General features: G+C 45.1%; 1 protein-coding gene across 1 annotated transcript in view; it reads left to right on the top strand.

Annotated features, from left to right (window-relative positions):
• Positions 1-362: 362 nt before the first annotated feature.
• The window catches only part of EHD4 (EH domain containing 4), an 83,244-nt gene continuing 62,506 nt past the window's right edge, over positions 363-21,100 (top strand). The window contains exons 1-2 of the mRNA XM_008143034.3: positions 363-715; positions 16,787-16,963. Coding sequence (XP_008141256.2) covers positions 480-715; positions 16,787-16,963 — 413 coding nt within the window. The 5' untranslated portion in view covers positions 363-479. The remainder of the gene's footprint in view (positions 716-16,786; positions 16,964-21,100) is intronic.

Raw genomic sequence — 21,100 nt, forward strand, 5'->3', positions numbered from 1 at the left:
TTTTGTTTGTGTGTGTTTTCTGGGGGACTCGGCCAGCCCAGATTTGCCCGGAAGCCGGCGCCACCTGGCCAGACGTGGAGACCCGGCGACTCCGAAGGCCCCTCGGAGGTCGGGTCTGCGTCACTCGGCTGGAGGGGCATCCTCTACCCGCCCCCGTCCTCCACACGGACTCCGTCATCAGTAATTCATTCAGGACCTCCTCTCCATTGGCTGACGCCTCCACCCGGCCCTGACAGCGGCCCAATGAGGAAGGACTTGGGGGAGCCCTTCTGAATAGTGAACGAGCGCTCGTGACGTGGCGACCGGCGATTGGCTGCCGGGGCGCCAGGCGGGGCCAGCTCGAGCAGCGGAGAGCGCAGCCGGGGCAGTTCAGTGCGAGCCCAGAGGGTCAGACCCCGAGTGGCGTGGCAGCGCGGCGCCGGGCTGAGCGGGCGGGCGGGCGCGGGGCGCGGACGGTGGGCTCGCGGACGGGCGGCAGGATGTTCAGCTGGATGGGGCGGCAGGCGGGCGGGCGCGAGCGCTCGGGCGGCGCGGACGCCGTGCAGACGGTGACGGGCGGCCTGCGTTCGCTGTACCTGCGCAAGGTGCTGCCGCTGGAGGAGGCGTACCGCTTCCACGAGTTCCACTCGCCCGCGCTGGAGGACGCCGACTTCGACAACAAGCCCATGATCCTTCTGGTGGGCCAGTACAGCACGGGCAAGACCACCTTCATCAGGTACCCGCCCCGCCCCTCCGCAGCCCTGCCCGCACCCCGGCCCCGCACCACCTGGCTGGAGGCGGTCTTCCCCTGGCGCACGCGGGCAGCCGCCAGCCTCCCGCCGCCCCCTCGGGCTTCCTGCAGCGCCCGCTTCCCCTTTCGCGGACCCCCTCGCCGCTGCTTCCCCCTCCAGCATCGACGCGACCTCGGGTTCCGCGTCAGAGCGTGGTGACCGCGGGCCCGCCCCAGAGCGCGGCCGCCGGAGTAGGGCCCGCTGCCCTCGCGCGGGCAGGAGGGTCCGGGAACCTGTTCTCACCGGCTTCAAACCTCCTTCCTTGTTCTTGGGAAGGAAAGGCGCTGCTCTGGCTGGCTTCATCCTGCCATCTGGCTATAATCAGCATCTTGATGAGCCAGTGAGGCCTAGTGCTGGAAATGAGGGCACTGGTGTGGGGCATCAGAAGGGCTTTTGAGTCATAGTTGGGAGAGTTCAGTCTCTAACACAGTACCCAACGCATAACTATTTATTGAATGAATGAATGAATGGCAACAGCAGAGCGTATTGCCTATGACCCCTTCCCTTGAGGTCGCATGCCACCCCCCGCCACAGTGTTGGGGGTAGGGGTAGAGAGGCCACCTTCATTCAGTTCTTGCACAGCCTTGCCTTTATCCTACCGCAGGAAGTAAGCTGCGTGTAGCAAACCGCACCCAGTGGAACTAAGAGGGAGTGTCATATTACTATACTTAGTTTCCATTTCTTAGGTGGGTCATTTCTTCCTGGTCACCCTTGACAACTAAAAATATTTGTCATGCCCTCTGTGACTCCAAAAGCAAACAATTACTGTACATGCCCTAAGGTTCAAATAGTATAGCTTCCTCGGTAGTGACTTCTGATGGGAAATAATTGACATTGAAACAGATTTTTGAAGAGGCTATTTTACTTCTAAAGCAGCTGGCATGTTAAGACTTTCCATTCTTTGGTTAGGAAACTTGTTTTCCTGGGTTAAATCCTGTATCAATTGAAACAAAGTGCCTGATAATTTAAGGTTTTGGTCCAGGGTTTTGGAAATTATAACAGTTTCTTCTTCATTGATGTTCAACAGGTGTTCGGAAAACTGTATCTATATTTGGATGCATGCCATTGCTATTAAGTAGTGGCCTCTTTTTCTCCATTCCAGAATCCTAAATAGTTCCTACAAATAGAGTAGCTGTCACTACAGGAAATATGTTCAGTCCAGGCCTACAGATATTCTCTGAATGAATTCAGCCAAGCAAATATACTGTATTGAAATATAGTTCTAGACCAGTGATTTTCAAGTGGTGTGGCACAAGAGTTTTTAAAACATGCAATACCTGACTAGTCAGGGGCACTGACCTCTATTCCCTTAGATTGTCAAATAAAAAAATGACAACAGCTGACACAATAGCCATCTGGTGTGAATGAATGAAAATTATACCTATTTTTATTTTTTGTCAGATTGGAAAAAATACAATATATTGTTTGGTGTGCACAGAATTTTAGTAATTGGTTTTGTGCCTTTAGATGAAAAAGGTTGAAAATTGCTGTTCTAGACAGTAACTTGAATGTGAAGCAAGACTGAAGAAAATAATTTTAAAATTGCTTTTTTGGTGCTTATAATATGTTGAAAGTAATATTAAATATGTCACCCCAGACGCTCAAAATGAACCATAGAAATATCACAGTAACTGGTACCTTGAAAGATGACAAGACAATACATTTAAGGTCTTAGTAATACTAACAAATTTTTAGGTATATGGGATAATGAAGTATTACTCAAGGGTGGGAGATAAGGGATGAGGAGGTGGCATTGTTACAATTATAGTAATCTCAGACGTTAGTGGTGGCATGTTCACAGCACCCCGGGCAGCTCCCCGTCTGCCACGAGGGCTTTATTATACCCTTTGTGATTAGGGAGCCCTTGATGCTGTACCCACCTGGATGTGATGTGGCTCTATGCTCCCATAGACAGCATAAGAAGCAAGCCTGAAGTAGGGGAGCACAATTCAGAGGAATGTGAATTGATCTTTTTTTTTTTTTTTTTTTTTTTAGTTTACTAATTCATTTTAGTGTTCCTCACTCTTTTCTCTGCTTCACCATTTTGCAGGAGCTTTGTGGTATTGCTAAACATAGTTTTAAGAAGACTTTTGAGATCTGACACTTGGAGATTCTATCCAAGTGGAGCACTTCTCAGTAGGCACTGAGCCATGTGCAACCTCAGGGTGAGGGAGGAGTTACCTTATCAGAAAGTCACTTGCTCTTGAGACCTCTCCTGGCCTAAGTGACTTTGGCATTGGGTAGCAGGCATAGAGTGGACCTGTGAAGTTAGAAGGAAATCAGGGTGGTCGGAAGCTTGCTGAGGCACCAGAGACCTGAGTTTGGTTTCAGAGTGAAGCTAAGAGGAAGAGATTTAGTTCCTGAGAGGAAAGACCCAAACAAAACGGATCTCTACCCTCTAGAGATCTGCACTGTAACTGGGAGCAGAGGGGTTGGCCTAGGGTGCTGACCATCCTGGATTCTGCCTACATCCATGGCTACCTTTTCTCTGAGGCTGGGCAGTGCCTGTGTTGTTTGCTTCTAGCCATTGGGCACTAGAAGCTCATACTTGGCTGTGGGGTGCTCCTATCTACATAGTTATATATTCTATCCACCTGGCTTTCTGCACATCCCAAGAGGTCACTGATAATGGAGCCTGCACTGACATGGAGAGATACTTAACTTGTTGCAAAGCCACTTAGCAAGGCCTTTGGTGTGCATTCCACACCTTTTTTAAAATATATTTTTTTTATTGATTTTAGAGAGGAAGGGAGAGGGATAGAGAGATAGAAACATCAATGATGAGAGAGAATCATTGATTGGCTGCCTCCTGCACGCCCCCTACTTGGGATCTAGCCTACAACGCCGGGCATGTGCCCTTGACCTGAATTGAACCCAGGACCCTTCAGTCTGTAGGCCGATGCTCTGTCCACTGACCAAACTGGCTAGGGCCATTCCACAGCCTTGCAATGGAACCTTACTCTTCCCTCCTTTTTCCCCATAACTGGGAAGAACTAGGAGCCCCGCTAAAACATGGTGAGCCATGGCCTTCATCAGGAATAAGGAAATTAGGTGTGTGGCTTGTTATAATGAAAAGGTCTCCTGGGTGGGGTGGATAAAGAGCCCGAGTGTCAAGGAAAATACCCTCACTTCTGCATAGAGATCACCACGAGGGGCCCACGTGCAGAGAAGAGGACGAATCAAAGGGAAGACTTGGTGGACCGTCTTCACATGGATCACAAAACTGTGCTGAAAGGAGACTTCAGATGTGATGAAGATACTTGCCCAAGTCTCTTTGGGGTGGACGCTGAGCAGTTGAAAAACCTATTGTCTCACTGACAGTTTTTATCTCCCATAAGACAGAAGGTGCAATGAGAGGAACTGTTGGTGCTCTACCTCTGACCAGCAAAGAAGAATTGGCCAGAGGAGAAAAAGAGATGGGCACAAAGAAAATGGCCATGTCATCTTAGGCTCCATAACAGCCAAGGAAGGGTGGATGCTGGGCTCAGCCAGGCTTGTGTCCAAACCCAAGGAAAACAGATTTCAGAGATTTCCCCCAGAAAATCCCTGGGCCAGGTGTTGTGAAGGAAGACATTTCCACTGAGAGGATATGAGGCTCACCAAAAATCAATTCAGACCACACAGTTGCAACTTTTGATTTTTAAAAGCCTGGCTTGCTTTCTTCCTCCTACACCCTGTCCCCTTTTGGCAGAAAAAAAAAATTCTAATGAGGAGAAAAGAGGGAAGTCATTCAAGAATGTGTATAGGCTTTAAAAGGTCAGAGACCAAGACAGTTAGGTAAGAAAAAGAAATAGAAGGTATGTAGATTGGAGAGAAGTAAAATTATCTCTATTCATAGAAGACATGATCTTAAAAAGTCCTGAAGATTTAGGAAAAGCCTTAAAAAATCTCTTCAAACTCACAAATGAGTTCAGCAAAGTGTCAGAACACAAGATCAATATACAAAATTAATTGTATTTCTATACACTAGCAATGAATAATCTGAAAATGAAATTAATAAACAATCCCATTTATAATAGCATATGAAAGAATAAAATACTTAGGAATAAATTTAACAAAAGTAGTGTAAAACCTACACATTTAAAACTATACAACTTAACTTGAAATATCAGGAGGATCACTCTGTAAAATATATGATTGTCTAACCAGAAAAAAATAAAATAACTATACAACTTTGTTGAAAGGAATTCAAGAAAACCTTAAAAAATGGAAAGACATTCTATGTTTGTGGTTTGGAAGACTTAACATTTTTAGAATAGCAATAATACTCAAAGTGACCTATAGATTCAGTGCAATTCCAACCAAAATTCCAACTGCTTTCTTTACAGAAATTGACAGGCCTATCCTAAAATTCATTTGGAAATGTGAGGCATCCAGAATAGCCAAAACAATCTTTAAAAAGAACAAAGCTGGAGTTCTCATACATCCTGATTTTAAAACTTACTATGAAGCTGTAGTAAGCAAGGGTGTGGTACTGGCTTAAGTTTAGACATATATATCAATTGAGTAGAATTGAGAGTCCAGAAATAAACTCATACATCTATGGTACATTTTTTTTATAAGGGTTTCAAGACAATCCAACGAGGGAAGAAATATTTTTCAACAAATGATGGTGGGACAATTGTGTATCTATACTGCAAAAGGAATAGAGAGTGACTGCTAATGGATATAGGTTTATTATGGGGGTGATGAAAACGTTCTGAAATGAGATAGTGGTATTAGTTGCATAACTTTGTGAATATGCTAAAATCCACAGAATTATATCCTTTAAAAGGGTGAATTTTATGATATGTGAAATATCCTATATAATAAAAGGATAATATGCAAATTGTCCCCTCGACCAGGAGTTCAACCAGGGTTTGGGGCCAGCCGGCCAACTGCCTGCAGCCCTGATTGGCCGGACCCCACCCATGCACGAATTCATGCACTGGGCCTCTAGTATCTCAATAAAAATATAAAACAATTGCGTCTTCCAAAACTGAGCATCCTATGATTTATTTAACTTCCACAATTCTGCAATTTATGCCAGTCAAGAAATTCCTGCATCTGTGTGCAATAATTTAAAATAAAAATGGATGCCGGAAAGAAAACAAGGCAAAAACAAAAATGAAGAAGTGGAAATAGCTAAAAGAACCAATACAAGGATAAAAGGAACTAAGGAGTAGACATGAAAAAAGGATTCGCCAGCACACAATCCCTATATGGTTTTTCCCCTACATATTCTTATCAATGTATAAATATGTTCATTCTTCATAACACTCAAGTTACTAAAATCCAGGTATGATATTTTACTATAAAATGCTTGATAAAGTAATTGTATATATTTAAATATAATGTTAATAGGGAAAAGGGGGGTTCATGTGCAAGGGGGCGGACAAGGTTTATGGGTAGTATGAACAAGCTCTAAGAAGCTGGAGTGAATGGGCTGAGAGGGCAGAAATGCCTCCAACAGTTAAAAAGCCTTTGTAGGCATATTTAGAACAAGGAAAAGAATCAGGAAGCCATAGGCCCACTGCTTTCCCCGCCTAACTGAGGAGCCCCACTAAAACATGGTGAGCTTGGGACTCTTGCTGTGACATGAACAGAAAGCAGAACTACTCAGCTATTATTTTGCTTCCTCCTTTTCCTCTGAAAATGATCCAGAGATGGTAGAGGGGGCCCAGCCATAATTGAGAGGGCGTTCAAACCCTGGGAATGAGGTGCTCTCAAGGGCCTGCGCAGGCAAGGCCCAGTAAGTACCTGAGTGGATAGATGGATGGGAGGATGGTATAGGAAAAACGTGTACTTGTGCTCAAAGGTCTATGGTTGGTGTTTTTTAAGAAATTGTGAAGAATATGAAAAGTATCAGAAAATTGGAAGCAGCCAGATGTCCCAGTTTTCAAAAAAGGAGAGAAATAGATTGTGTTCAAGAACAAAGCTCTACTTCATTCCTTTGATAAGCTCTAGACTCCATCATTAAAGAGAAGAGAGGTGGAGGCACTCACAGGAGGCAGCTTGATTCACCCTTTTAAAAAGATCCCATTAGAGCCCTGGCTGAGTACTCAGTTGATTAGAACATGGTCCCCTATAACAAGGTTGCTGATTCAGTCCCCTGTCAGGGTACATACAAGAACCAACCAATGAATGCATAGATATGTGGAAACAAATCACTGTTTCTCTTTCCCTTCCTCTCTCTCTAAAATAAATAAAATTTTAAAAATTAAAAAAAAAAATCCCATTTGAAAAACACATGGGCTAATTTGGTGGTTCTCACCCTCATCCAGGCACTGGAGCCCCTGAAAATCATAGTCTCCTATGCCAGATACCATGCTACCATGCCCTCTCCAGATCTCTCTGAGATACAGGAATTTTAATTTTTACAGAAGAATAGACTATACTTACAACATATAAGATCACACCTATACAACCTACTGTTCATTTATTCAAATAATATTGATTTCAGGAATGGGCCCGGCTAATCACAGAGCTTAGAGTTTCACGGGGAATATGGGAAAGAATCCACAAGCCGTTAGGGCTCTGGATGTGCCCCTAAAAGCACAGGGTGAGATGGAGATCCTTCATTCAGGCTTGGAGGTTAGAAAATCCTCCCCTTTTAGAAAAACCTAAAAGCCAAGCACTGAGAATTGGCTGCCCAAAGGAGCCCAGGAGGCGAGGGCGAGAAGGTGTCAAAGATGAGGCCCAGGCTTCTTGGATAACAGGAGCTGTCCACCCAGATGGGGACCTAAGAAGAGGAAGAGTGGGCAGAATTATGAGCTTAGATTTAAGCCCATGTTTAAGTGGCACAGGTATAGAGTCCACGAGGGATCAGACATATGGATCTGGAGTGAGAGGAAAAGGAGCTTGTGGAGACACTTGGAAAAAGTCATGTCAGGGGAAGATGTGGCTCGGAGCCATCTTAGGGCTCTAATGGTTGCAAGTGACAGACATTCAATTATAAAAGGCTTAAGTAAAAAAAAAAAAAAATACAGATTTTTCTCATGAAACTGATAAGACCAGGTGTACTGGCTTCAGACCTGGCCTAGGACCCCAAGTGGCACAATCAGCTGAGGACTCAGCTTTGCTGCCTCCCTCATGTTGACTTCCTTCTCAGTCAGTTGCCCCTCAGGAGTGGGCAGGTGGCTGTCTCCAACTCCAGACTCATATTCTGTCAGCTCAGCACCCCAGTGGGAAAGAAGAGAATCTCTTCCCCAACAGTTTAGCAGAAATCTCACCTTTGAGTCTCAGTAGCTCAACTTTGGCCAAACGCCCATCCCTGAGCCACTCCCTAGAGCCCAGGGCAATGAAATAACCCCTGCCTGGAGCGGGGTAGTCAACCCCAAACTAGGTGGACTCGGAGTGGGGTGAGGTGCCTCCTCAGGGTGTTGTTATCAAAAAGGGGAAATGGATACTGGACAGGTGAAACAGCAGACACTCCCCACAAAAGCAGGGGAAGAGAGGAGAGGGGTGGTCAGCAAAGTCAGCTGCGTCCGGGAAAGGATGAAAATAGAAGCGGTGGATTAGCCGTCATGAATCAGGGTGACCTTCGCAAGAGCCATGTCAGTAAGTGGTGGTGATAGAACCCAGGTGGTGATGGGTCGAGGAATGAGTGGGAGGTGAGACATCAAATATAGAAAACTCTCAGCAGTTGGGGACTGAAGGGGAGGAACCGTGCCCTGGTCACAGGCATTCCAGAGGTTAGGTTCAAGATGAGCATGAGTTAAATGTTGATGGAAGGGGGCCGTAGAGGGGCAGCAGCTGGTGTTTCAGATGCCCAAGGAGAGGCATCTGCTCTCCCTGTCTCTCTCCCTCTCCTCCACTCTCTCTAAAAAAAATTAATGGAAAAAAATATCCTTGGGTGAGGATTAACAGAACAAAACAAAAATGCCTTTTCACTTTTTACTTCTTACTTCAGCCTATGTTCTGTGGAATGCAATTCTGGGAGGTTGTAAATAGATGTTCAAAGGAAAAAACGGTTCTCTAGTCAAGTAACTCTGGGACATGCTGTGTTCTGTAGCCTCCTCATGAAGCTTACAGGGCTTCAAGGTCAATTTAAAGTCTATTGTAAGATTCATAAGTTACAAGTCATAACAGAAAACACAATAGATCTTCATTGCATGCGCAATTGAATGAATGACTGGGAAAATAAACAAGGCTGTAAGAAATTGGAAAGCATGTTGCCTTTGATTCCAGTAAACTCCTCTCCCTTCTTCTTCTTTTCCCATTCTTCCACCCTCCTTCCAGAACAGCATGGAAGGTGGAGTGGAGCAGCTACACGGAACAGCTTGTGTTAGACAGCAGTGTGCTTTAAGAACAGCTCAGTAGTTTAACTTCCATTCATAGCAGGATAAATAGAGATGTGAAAAGGCTTTACCCAGCAAATTCCAGTTTCTTGGTACAACAGGATAACATTCCCTTAGTAGGTCGGCAGTTTCAAATATGATGTATTCTGAATTAGCATCCCTGGTGATAATATGTCAATGATTTAGCTAAGGGAAAAACAAAAATGAAAATAAAAGGTTTCACACTTAAAGAAGACATACAGTTTTAAAATGCAAGTGAAGCTCATTTTGACTTAGTTTTTTAATATCTCAGAGAAGATTAAAATTTTAAAGTAGGTGAAATATTTGTTCAGGGATATTTATCTCAGCATTATTTATACTAGTAAGAAATGGGAAGCTATTTAAATACCCAACAGTTAGGAAATGGTAAACTAAGTTGATACATATTCACCTTAGAACAGTATACAGCCATTAAAAATTGTTTACAAAGAATTTTTAATGGTATAAGGAAGAACTAATGGTGAGAACCTAAGTACAAACTTGTTTAAATGCTTTGATCCCAATTTTATTTTTTAAAATATATGTGCAAAAAAAATGGATAGAAATATTTCAAAATGTTAAAAGTGGTCATTATCTTGTACTACTAATGTGGTCTTGTGCAGTCTACTTAACTTATCATAGCACAGTTTTCTATAAGCTAGGAATAAGAATACCTGCTCCAACAACAGTGAGGGTCAAGTGGTAAAACATGTGAAAAGCCTTAAACTGTCCAGCATCATTTCATAATTATTTGTTATTTGGTGGTGTCCAGCAGTCGAGTTGGTGGTAGTACTAACTTACATATCTGGGACCATTTTTTAGGACAGTTGTAATAGTAAAGGTTTGATTCTCCTCCCACTTCCATTTCTTGGGATTAAACATGAGGATAAACAAAGGAAACTGTTTTAAAAACATCATTTCCAGATTCCAGACAAGTCGGAGTTGAAGGACTGACCCTTCCTTTTCACTCTCTCTCCTGGTGAACCAGTGGGTCAGGCGTTACCAACAAACACCTCATGTCAGACTCTAACACTTACTATAAATCGAAATTATTTAAACTCATAGCCACGTATTTAAAAATAAGGAAATAAAATGTTTCACAGAACTCAAAAGTTGTACTTTATATATTTCTTTCACATCTGTGTGGTTTAAACCCTTAGTAATACCCAAAGGAATAAAGTGATTGTTGGGGTTAGTTTAATGCTCTTTTAAAAAAGTCCTAGGCCATGTCAACGACTTGCACTCTCTAGTGTACACACAGAGGCCCGTGTGGGCACAAACATCTTTTAAAATCCCATTTATCATTACCCAAGCTATTTCTCTAGACTTTTTGAGAATTTTAAATTAATGCTCATAATACACCCCAAATAGAGGTGTCATAATACTTTTTAGAGTGCTTGCTTAATTATTGAATACTGCTAACAAGTCTTAGGTTTGTATGTGTGTGATGATTCATAGACTGTGTTCCTATAAACGCTCCTATGGGAGCCTGACTCGGCGTCTCAGGCTCCGACTTAGGGCAGGTAATGTTCCCACAGGGCTAGTAGGAATCCTAGGCTCTTATAAACCACTTAACCTATGTGAGCCCTAGTTTTCTCATCTGTACAATGGGGATAAAAATAGTATTTACCCAAAGGTACTTAGAATGGAATAAGTTGAAGAATGCATGGATGAATACTCAGGAGAGACAAAATTTGCAGCTGGAATTTTGGAATCATGTGCCTCTTATAGTTTGTTCATTTGCATTTTAGTCATTCTTACGCCCATCTTTGAGAGGATGGTGGTTGCTTGGGTATGTTGAGGGATTTTCCATTTTCTGAAGATGTTTTCTTCTTGTCACATGACGTTTTTTTGCTATGAGGTTTAAGAAAGAAAGCCTAGCCTAAGCAGAGGAAGAAGGAAGACACTGTCCACACGTCCCCTGGCCTGAAAGCAGCTCTGTGAGCCTAGGCTGAACGTGGCCGTCAGTGTGCCCAGGAGCCACCTGGGCGAGGCTGAACCGTGGCCCTCCGCACACGGGGACAAGGAGGTGTCGGCACTCCCCTCCTCCCACCACCCCTTCTGCCCGGCTTCTTGGAATCCAAATGTCTGTCCCTTTTTACGTTGGTGGCTTGGCTCAAGACTCAGGGAGCAGTCACCACTGGAATTGGCAGCTTCTCTGAGAACTCAGGAAGAGGAGAGCGAGGTGGAGCCAGGGACAGAAACCCAGCCTAACGCACAGGATGCCTGTGAGGGGGCAGCCGCTCCGAGCCGAGGTGGACTCTTTTCTGTAGGCTTCCTGTGGCCTCCTGTTCTTTTGAATTCTTGTTATCGCAGATAACCCCACCAAGTCCCTGGAACTCGTGGCTTTGGGAAAGCCTCCGAGCTGCCAAAAAAGAAAAAGTTTAACACCGTTGATGAGCCTCGTGCGCGGGGCTGTGTGGGGAAGCTGTCTTTGTACATCACACCTCAGAGTTCTCCCTCTTCCTCTCCAGGTTGCTGGTTTTGAACCTCATCTCACTTCATTCTCACTTGGCTCATGTCAAATCCTCTGTGTCCTGGGTGTTCTCTCTCTGCATGTGGCATGTGCCTGCCTGCCCAATAGTGTGACATAGTGTATCTGAGTTTCACCATCACCATTGTAAACCTCTGCTGGGCAGTCAGCTTAGCATGGCATATCTTAACTCATGTATCGGACAGGTTTTTCTTAGGGGACCAGAAGCTAGGGGTCCCCCAAGGCTGTGGGGCTGAGCCTACAGCAAATGCCTCCACCCAGGAGGGAGGAGCCCCAGGCTCCAGTCCTGCAGGGCCGCGGGCGAGTTTCACCAGCAACAAGTCACGTTCCTCCCTTCACCTCCAGTCTCTTCACATGTACAGATTATGGGGTTGAACCAAGTGGTTCCTAAGAGACTTTGGGGCTCCAGAGTTCTGTGTGTGTGGAATGTGCCCTGCAGGAAAAGGCAGCCTATCAGAAGAGAGGAAATAGGCCCACCAATAACACCAATACTACGTGTTCCATGAAGAGTTCACAAGAGAAGGTGAGGCAGGGAGGGACCAAAACAAGGTCCTGGAATGATCAGGGAGAACTGCCGCAAAGGAGCAGTGAAGTGGCGTAAAGAGTGGGTAGGATAGATGCTAGAGATCATGAGACAGGATTCCCCACCAGAGAGGAAATGAAGTGAGGGGAGATGGGGGCAGGAATTTCGGGGCTAGAAGAGACTGATCAAGAGGGGAACAAAAGGCCCCCTGTAGGTGGGGAGCAAGAGCCCAGACTGCAAAGGGTGGCTTGTGGGGGTTCCTGAATAGACGTTATCTGGGAAGGACTGGGCTGTTAGAGTGGTGCTTTAGAAAAAGAATCTGATCTTCCAGGGCAAATGGGGGAGAGGAAGTATGGGAAGTAGGGAGTGACCAGAGTCCAAATGAGGTGTGATGAGGAGGCAGAGAAGTGAGGGAGGGAGGCCAGAGCCTGAGGACCGCCTGGATGAGGGCTCAGAGAAGGTCAGAGCCCACAGATACTGGCTCTGCTCCTACCGTGTGCCAGACACTGTTCGCTGCTGGGAGACCGTGGTGAGCCAGACAGCCAAGGGTCCTCTCTTTCAGTGTGCTCCTAACATCTGGGACAGTGACATGCCAACAGTAGCATAATTTCAGATACTGATTTGTGCTATGAGCAGGGAAATGAGAGCGAGAGGGGGGTGGGGGCATCAGACAGACTGGAGAGGCGACTTTGTCAATGGGTATTTATTGACTATCTCAACCATGTGCCAGAGATGGCTCCAACACGTGGGAAGCATTAGTGAACAGGAGAGACAAAAAGCCTGCTTTCCTGCGGCTTATACTCTGTCAGGGGGAGATAGGGAATAAACCATAAAATAATAAATAAGTACATTGTATATTATGATAGAGGGAATAAGAGCTATGGGAAAGAGAACACAATTTTTTTTTCTAATTTTTTGCTGTTATAGATAATGCTGCAATGGACATCTTCATGCAGAAATCTTTTTCATGTGTCTAAGGATTTTTCCTAAGGACTTACCCCCATTTTGAAGGTTTTTAACACAAAGTATCAAATTGCTTTTCAGTGAAGTTATACCAACTTATTCTTCCTCCACCATATATAAGGGTGTTTATTTTACTATAGCCTCACCAGCATTGAGTATTATGAGTTTTTTTAAAGTGCCAATATGCTATTTATTTAATTGGTATTACATTGATAATGAAATTGAAAGTTGACTTTTGGCTTTTTATTTGTGGGGGAAAGTATCACTAAACAAAATAATGTAAACAAACTATAAAATATGTAATTTTTTGTAGTTTGGGTTCTTCCTCTGTACCTGGGATTGGATGATTTACCAAGGTCGAAGACCCTTTGTAGGCCGTCTTGGCAAGCCAACCATTGCAGTAACAATTGATTCTATGGAAAGTGCCTGTCAAATTTCAAGACAACACTTGGACCTAACCCTTTTGTGAGTTGGGAACTGTGTGTGCTGCAGGAAGCCTGGTGACATTGGCTGCTGTTCTTCCAAGCCCCGGCCCCTCTCCCCAATTTTCTCCCCTTCCTCCATCTGTCCCCTGGATCTCCTGGCTTAGCCTCCTCCAGGCCACAAGGCATGGAAATCAAACTGGACATGAATGGGTGTGATCTGGACTTGAATTCTAGCTTTGCTGCTGCTGACTTCAGACTGAGATCCCTAAAACCTAAATTCCACATTCCTATGTGAAATCCACACACTCCTTCTACACTCTACACATGCTGGAGTTTTGCAAAATGTGAGACACTCTCACTTTTAACAGTATTTGTGTGGAATTTTATAAGAATTTATAAACATGAATATTTCTGCTCCTGTGAGTATTTACTATTATTTATTAGTCTTCTAGGTGCCTGAAAAGGTTTTGAAAATTTTTTAAATTAAATGTGAACATGTTTTGAAAATAGCACCTCTTCTCCCCAGCTTTTCTCCAGGGAGAAGAGAGACAGCTGGCCCTGTCAGGGCCGCCCCAAGACCATGCAGGACAGTGTGGAGGGCTCTTTTCCTTCACTTGTAAGGAAATGTGGTGCCTCATGCCCAGTGGGACACTGTGCTGTGGCCCTGAACTTCTTGTGCTCCTCATCCCTGAGCAAACCACCAGCTCGAACCCAGGTTTAAACATATCTGGAGACAGCGCAAGACCTGGGGTCCAATTGCCTGCATTTCGTTTCCACTGAAACATTTACTGTGTGACCTTGGTCGGGTTGCTTAGCCTCTCTGATGTCTCAGTGTTCCCACCAGACAATGAGAGTGTTGGTGGCCTCCTCGGAGTGCTGTAGGGATTGAATGAAACAATGTGTGCATAGAGGGCTTTGTACTACACCAGGTTAGTAGTGAATACTTGGTAAATGCTAGGAGCTATGATCCAATTTTTTTCATATTTACTCTAAATTCAGTGGATATATTTAAATGATGTATCTATTCTTATGCTCCACAGCTTCACAAAAATGAAGAAATTTTGGATGACATTAAAACTAGCAATGAGATCAATTAAATGTTTAGAAATAGCCTGCTGCAATTGCTAAACAATTTTCATTTTATTTATGTAGAAAACATAGATCTAAAGGGTGGTTTAATTTCTTATTCTTAGAAAGATGGCAAAATTGTTGGACACTTGATAGTTCAGTTCTTTTCTTCTATCCCTAGAAATAAAATCACAGGTACTATGCTTACATTTGGTCAGTCAGGGCATTGAAGAAATAAAGGAAATAGTTTAGGACCAAGTAGATTGTTAGCTGCAGGAATGGGGAGCTGGAGGAAGTTTGCAGGTTTCTGCCCTTGAGCCTTTCCCCAGGGTGAAGGCTCATCTCCCCAGCAGGGTTGGGACAGGGCTCTGCCCCACTCCCCTTGAGCAGGGACCCATCCACCACTCCCCACCCCCAGTGCCTGTTCACAGCCACTGTCAAGTGTTCTCTGAAGGTGTTGCATTTCAACCTGTTGCTTGGTAATGAGTGAAATGTATTCCAAAGTACAGTTGATCCTTGAACAACATGGGTTTGAACTGTGTGGGTCCACATATATGCTGATTTGTTTTAGCAAATACTGTAAATGTATTTTCTCTTTTTTATGATTTTCTTAATAACGTTTTATTTTCTCTAGCTGACGCTATTGTAAGAACACAGTTGTTGTTTTTTTACTCTTTTAATGAATTTATTGGAGTGACATTGGTTAATAACTTAATGTAGGTTTCAGATGTACAATTCTGTAATACATCATCTGTATATTGTATTGGGGGTTCACCACCCCAAGTCAAGTCTCCTTCCGTCACCATTTACTCCCCCATACCCTCTTGTACCTCTCCTCACCCCCTTCCCATTACAATTTATAATACATATAATGTACAAAATGGGTGTTAATTGTTTATGTTATCGTTAAGGCTTCAGGCCATAATAGTCTATTAGTAGTTAAGTTTTGGGGGAGTCAAAAGTTATACATGAATTTTCAGTTGCATCGTTCAGGGGTCAGCTGTCCTCCCTTCCTCACGTTCTTCTTGGTTGCAGAGGAAAGAAGGAGCAGTCTTTCCCCACCCCACCCCCATGTTTTCATGAACACACAGTGTCTTCCTGCATCTTGGAAAGGGAATCTGGTGGGGAGGGAGGGAAGGACTCTAAGTGGCTTCACCTGAATGAAGTGCTGGTGGGGTGGGGAGGGCTATGTTAGGGCTTATCCAGTTCCCACAGAAAGCAGACTTGCCCCAGCCCAACATGTCATTGAGCCAGTCCTAATGCCCTGTATTTCATCAACTGGTCTCCTCTGCCCACTGAATGAGAATCCTCAATGACATTCGCTAGGGCCACTGTATACAGTTGTGCAGGTTAAACTACATGAGGGCCACTAGGCAAAGAGGCATGTGGGGAGGGAGGGCATGTAAAATCCAGCCAGAGTCCTTGCTAAGCTGTGAATTCTGGTCTGGGGCCGTGTCTGCCTAGAGGAAAGGGCACCTTTTCCCAATTTGCACAAAGGGCCACCGACGGCCCTGGTGATATCTAATCTCAGTTCCCCTCTTTCACCCCATCCTCCATAGCAGCCTCTGTTGAATTATTTGGAAATGTTCTTCAATGGCTACAGCCTTCAGGAGCCCAAGGGAGCTGTAAAATGCACAAAGGAGGATGTGCCAGCCTCATAGACTGTCAGTGACAGGAAGGAGATGGTTCATTATTTCATTCACTGCATGGAGTGCCCCCTGTGGGCAGGCACAGTGATGGGCGCTGGGCTAAGCATCTGGCCACAGACATGGGCCTGTCTGCCAGGGACAACAAGCAAAGAAGCACAGTTCCCATGGCGAGCACCATGCTGGCCCCGGCACAGGGTGCCGGCCCACAGAGGAGGTGTCCCCACCATGCTGGAGGGACAGGGACGCTTCCCTAAAGGAGGTGGGCCTGAGCAGGGTCTTCCAGGACACAGAGAGCTGGCTGGGTGCGCTGCTCTGGGGTGGTGTCTGTTGCACCAAGAATTGCTGTGCTGAGCAGAGGTGTGTTCGCAGGCCCCATCGGTCAGCAAGATGTCCGACCTCGTTCACTGGCTTCTCACACTGGGGAGGTGGGGGGAGAGAGGTCCGTCTACTTTAAGCTTTGAAAAATCATTATTAGCAAAAGAATAAATCATGCTCCTTTTCGGGGGGTGGAGGGTATATAACTGGTAGACCCAGGAAGCTTTCTGACGGTTTGCTTTGTGACAACATGCTGTTTCTTCCCCCCCCCCCCCCCCCCAGATACTTACTGGAGCAAGATTTCCCTGGCATGAGGATTGGTCCGGAGCCCACCACCGACTCCTTCATCGCTGTGATGTACGGGGAGAACGAGGGCAGCACCCCAGGGAACGCTTTAGTTGTGGACCCCAAGAAGCCATTTCGAAAGCTCGGTCGCTTTGGAAATGCTTTCCTGAATCGGTAAGGACCAGCAGCCTGCCACCTTCGGGCGGGTTACTTAAAACGTTTCTTTGAATTCTTGCCAATTACGTGTAAAGGTTCAAAAACAGAACTGAACATGTCTGTTCTAGAAGAGAGACGTTATAGGGAATATGCTTTGGGTATTCAAATGTTTGAAACTTGCCCTGGCCCAGTAGCTCAGTGGGTTAGGGTGTCGTCCTGATGTGCCAAGATTGCGGGTTCAGTCCATGGTCAGGGCACATACAAGAACCAACCAATGAATGCATAAATAAGTGGAACAACAAAGCGATGTTACTCCCTTTCTCGCTCCCTCTCTCCCTTCTCCCTTCTCTCTAAAATCAATTTAAAAATATATTTGAAAGATTTTCAAAGAAAATGATCATTTCACCTATTCTGGGTGACTTCAGAGAGCAAAACTAAGGCCCAGGAGTGGACATTATAAGGCCACACAGTATAAGGAACAAATTTCTAATCGCTTGAGCCGCATAGAATTGATCAAGTTGCCTTGAGAGGTGTGAGCTCCCCGTCGCTGGCTGGATGGCCACCGCTCAGGCCGAGTGTGCCGGGGCCTCCTGCGCAGAGCTGAGCCCAGGGGACCCCAAGGTACACCTGACCCCAGATTTAGTCTGTTGATTATTGCAGGACAGGCCACCTCCTCTCCCTGGCTGCCCCTTATGCTTCTCACTCCCATGCCGTGAGCTGCTTCCTTCTTTATTAGAGCAGAGCAGGGGAAATAGAGCCAAAACAGCACAAAAAGTTAATTTTTATACATGGGCATTATTTTATAGGTGTGAAGTTGTAGGATAGCCGAAGTACTGTCTTCACTGGAGATGCAGTTGCACTACCCCGTCACCTTTCACCAGTTCCCCAGGAAACGGTGAGAGGGCAGAGAATAGCCAGCAGGCTCTCCCGGAGGCAGCTCTGCCCTCTCAGATGTGATCTGCCCCTACCTTCCCCGCCCCCTCAGTCCTCATGGCCACTCCTAGCGGGGGGGGGGGGGGGGTTTGTGTTTTTTTTTTTTAACATTTCTCTTTCTTTTTCCCTATCATTCCCCTCTCCCCTCACCCCTTCTCTTATGAGTTTACTGCTTTAGACTGGTTGGTTTGAGGGAGTGGGCTATGGGAGGTTCAAGGACAAGTTGGGAGTCATCCATACCCCTTTAGGGAGAGGTGGAACTAGAGCTGACAGACAAGAGACTTGAACTGCACTTCTTCTTTTTAGCTGGTTTTCAAAAATAGGAATGTATCTTCCCAGTGGACTTCTGTCCTCCCAGAGGCTGAGACATCTCGTTGCACAACTCCAGGGGGCGCCATTCATGAGGACTATGGAATGAATGATGTGCCTGGGAGCTGTGCAGTGGCTCTGCCCACAGTGGTCCAGGCAACCTGCACAGATGCCTTCTGTGGAAACCCGAACTCTCTAGGGACCCATCCTCTCCGTTAAGGGCTTTTCTATGCTGCTATGGAGATCAGCGAAAGCATCCAAGTGGCAGGGGAGAGCGCTGCAGCAGGATAAATAGAAAGGTGCCGATGGCATAGCTGGAGCACAGAGAGATGTCATCTCGCTGCTAGCAGTGAACTCAGCTTATTCCTGAACTCCAGAGCGTCTTCTGATGGGAGAAATAGGGGTTGAGCCCAGGTGGGGAAAAAGAGAGGGTCTCTCGGGAAGGGGTGGGAAGGAGCAAACCACACTTGAGGGGAAGTGGGACAAGAAGCTCCCCCATCTGGGCCTCCCGGGAAGCTGTGGTCATGGGGAAGGCAGTAGCCAGGCTTCCTGTCCCAAGACTGGCCCTGAAAGGAAGTGCAGGGCACAGCACCCTCCCTTCTCTGTGGAAGGCCTCCTGGGGTCCTGCGGTTTCATTACCACTGCACTCAGTCCTACTCTCTTTTGGCCTGACAACGGCTTAAAAAAGAAAGGAGCTGTGACTTTTTTCAAGTTCCCACTTTGTGAAGTCCATTTTCACAAGAGAAAAACCAGGAAGAGTGGTTTGGGGCTTGTTTAATTTTGGCAGGTGATTTACTTTCCCAACAGATTTCTTTTTTTTTAAAATCCCAAACATTTATCAGATAAGTATGAAAACAAAGCATTTAGGCCCTAACCGGTTTGGCTCAGTGGATAGAGTGTCGGCCTGCGGACTGAAGGGTCCCAGGTTCGATTCCGGTCAAGGGCCTGTACCTTGGTTGCGGGCACATCCCCAGTAGGGGGTGTGCAGGAGGCAGCTGATGGATGTTTCTCTCTCATCGATGTTTCTAACTCTCTATCCCTCTCCCTTCCTCGCTGTAAAAAATCGATAAAATATATTTTTTAAAAAAACAACAACAAAGCATTTAGGAAAGATTTTGAATAGCAAGGTTCATTATCTCAGAATTGAAAACTTGCTGGAAATAATCCATGCATTATATAAGCAAGTGTTAATTGAATTCAGACTACATAGAAAAATAATGGCAAATAATTATATGGTATTTACTGTGTCAGATACTGTTCTGACTTTATATTAGCTCTAAATGTCCTCACAAAAACCCTGTGACTAGGTGCTACTATCATCCCTAACGTAGCGAGGAAAACTGATGCGTAGAGAGATTGATTTAGTCTACAGGATCACTCAGCTAAGTGGCAGTGCTGGGATTGGAACCAAGGCCATCTGGCCCAGAGTCCTGCTAGTGACATGATACTGAGCTGCCCGATGATATAATGTTTACACTAAGAATCATTGCCTACTGCCCACCCCCACCTGACTTTTGAAGCTGTTCTTAACATAACCCACCGCAATGATGAAAATGCTGCTGTTTCACCCCAGCACTTATGTAAGAGAGTCAGTTAGTGTAGGGCGTTCAAATGTGTGTACGTAATTTTAGCATCCCTGTGGGAATATCAGCAGGTTCGGTCTAAAGGCAGGCAAACTTCTTTTTACTTAGTATACTTTCTGGGAATGAGGTCAGAGTACAATACCACATAGAAGAGACTCATCTGCCTGCTGTGGAGAACTCCCTTCCCCCACTGAGCAACCACCAGTCACCCATGGGACAAGTTCCATTGTCCTGGCCCCTCCTTATAGGGCATTGGCTTGTGCATCTGCCCCCAGCAGCATCTTTAAAAGGGATTAGTACTTCCCCTGGTCATACCAGATAACGCCTATGGCGTGACACCAGCCTCAAAGCATTAAGCAAACCAGTGGAGCCTAAGTCTCAATCTCCAAGGCCGGTTCCTAAGAAAGTAACAGGGAGTCTACAGTGCATTTTTGAGAAATGAAGACAAATTCCCAAAAGGGCAGCTTCAAATGATAGAAATTCCATAATTGAGCGATAAAAGCAGGAGTTGAGTCTAGAACAAAAAGAATTACATGGAAACGACTTTAGCGTGACATTCTGCAACTGCACTTCCGAGAGGAATTCCACAGGCGGGCCTATCTCGGAGTTGCTCCAAGGTTATTGAGGTTACAGAGTCTGTTATCAGGAGGCAGTTCCACCTCACAGAGGAGGAGACGGACATACCAACAGCACCCTGAGGCTATGAGCCTGGGAGACAGACACCAGTGTATTTTGGTCAGTTCAACAAGTGTCAGGAATTGGCTTCTGACATTTCCCCCTGCTGTCTGCTTTTGAATTGGATGTTATGTTTTCCCCTCAATCTACTTTTCTAAAAATATTAGTCTGTTTTTCAAATTCAGACAGCTACAGACATTGTTTTAAATTTAGCATATAGTATAATTTTAAATTGTAGTCTTCCGGAGAACACATTCTTAATCTCATTTACTTCTTCATTGCCTCAATTTCTTTAAAAAATAACTTTAATCATTAACCTTAGGAATTAAATTTTGAAACTTCCTTTTAAATTGAAGGAATCTGAATAGTACTTTTGGAGCACCTGTTATTTTAGCTCGGCCTTATGATGGTGATGATAAAAAAATATTGTCTTACATTTGTGTAATAATTTAGCAATAGTAGAATACAGATGGGTATTTTTGGACTTATACTCTTATTTGTTACCTCTATGTTTGTAATTAAAGAGGCTTTACTAAATAGACTCTTTTTAGATTATGAGTAATACATAGTCATTTAAGTATCATTGTGAATTGAAAAAAACTGCATACAAGTGTACAATGTCAGTCCAGACACATGCTGATTCTACCATCTAATT

This window comes from Eptesicus fuscus, chromosome 5 (assembly GCF_027574615.1).
Source record: "Eptesicus fuscus isolate TK198812 chromosome 5, DD_ASM_mEF_20220401, whole genome shotgun sequence".
In the NCBI taxonomy this organism is placed as follows: domain Eukaryota; kingdom Metazoa; phylum Chordata; class Mammalia; order Chiroptera; family Vespertilionidae; genus Eptesicus; species Eptesicus fuscus.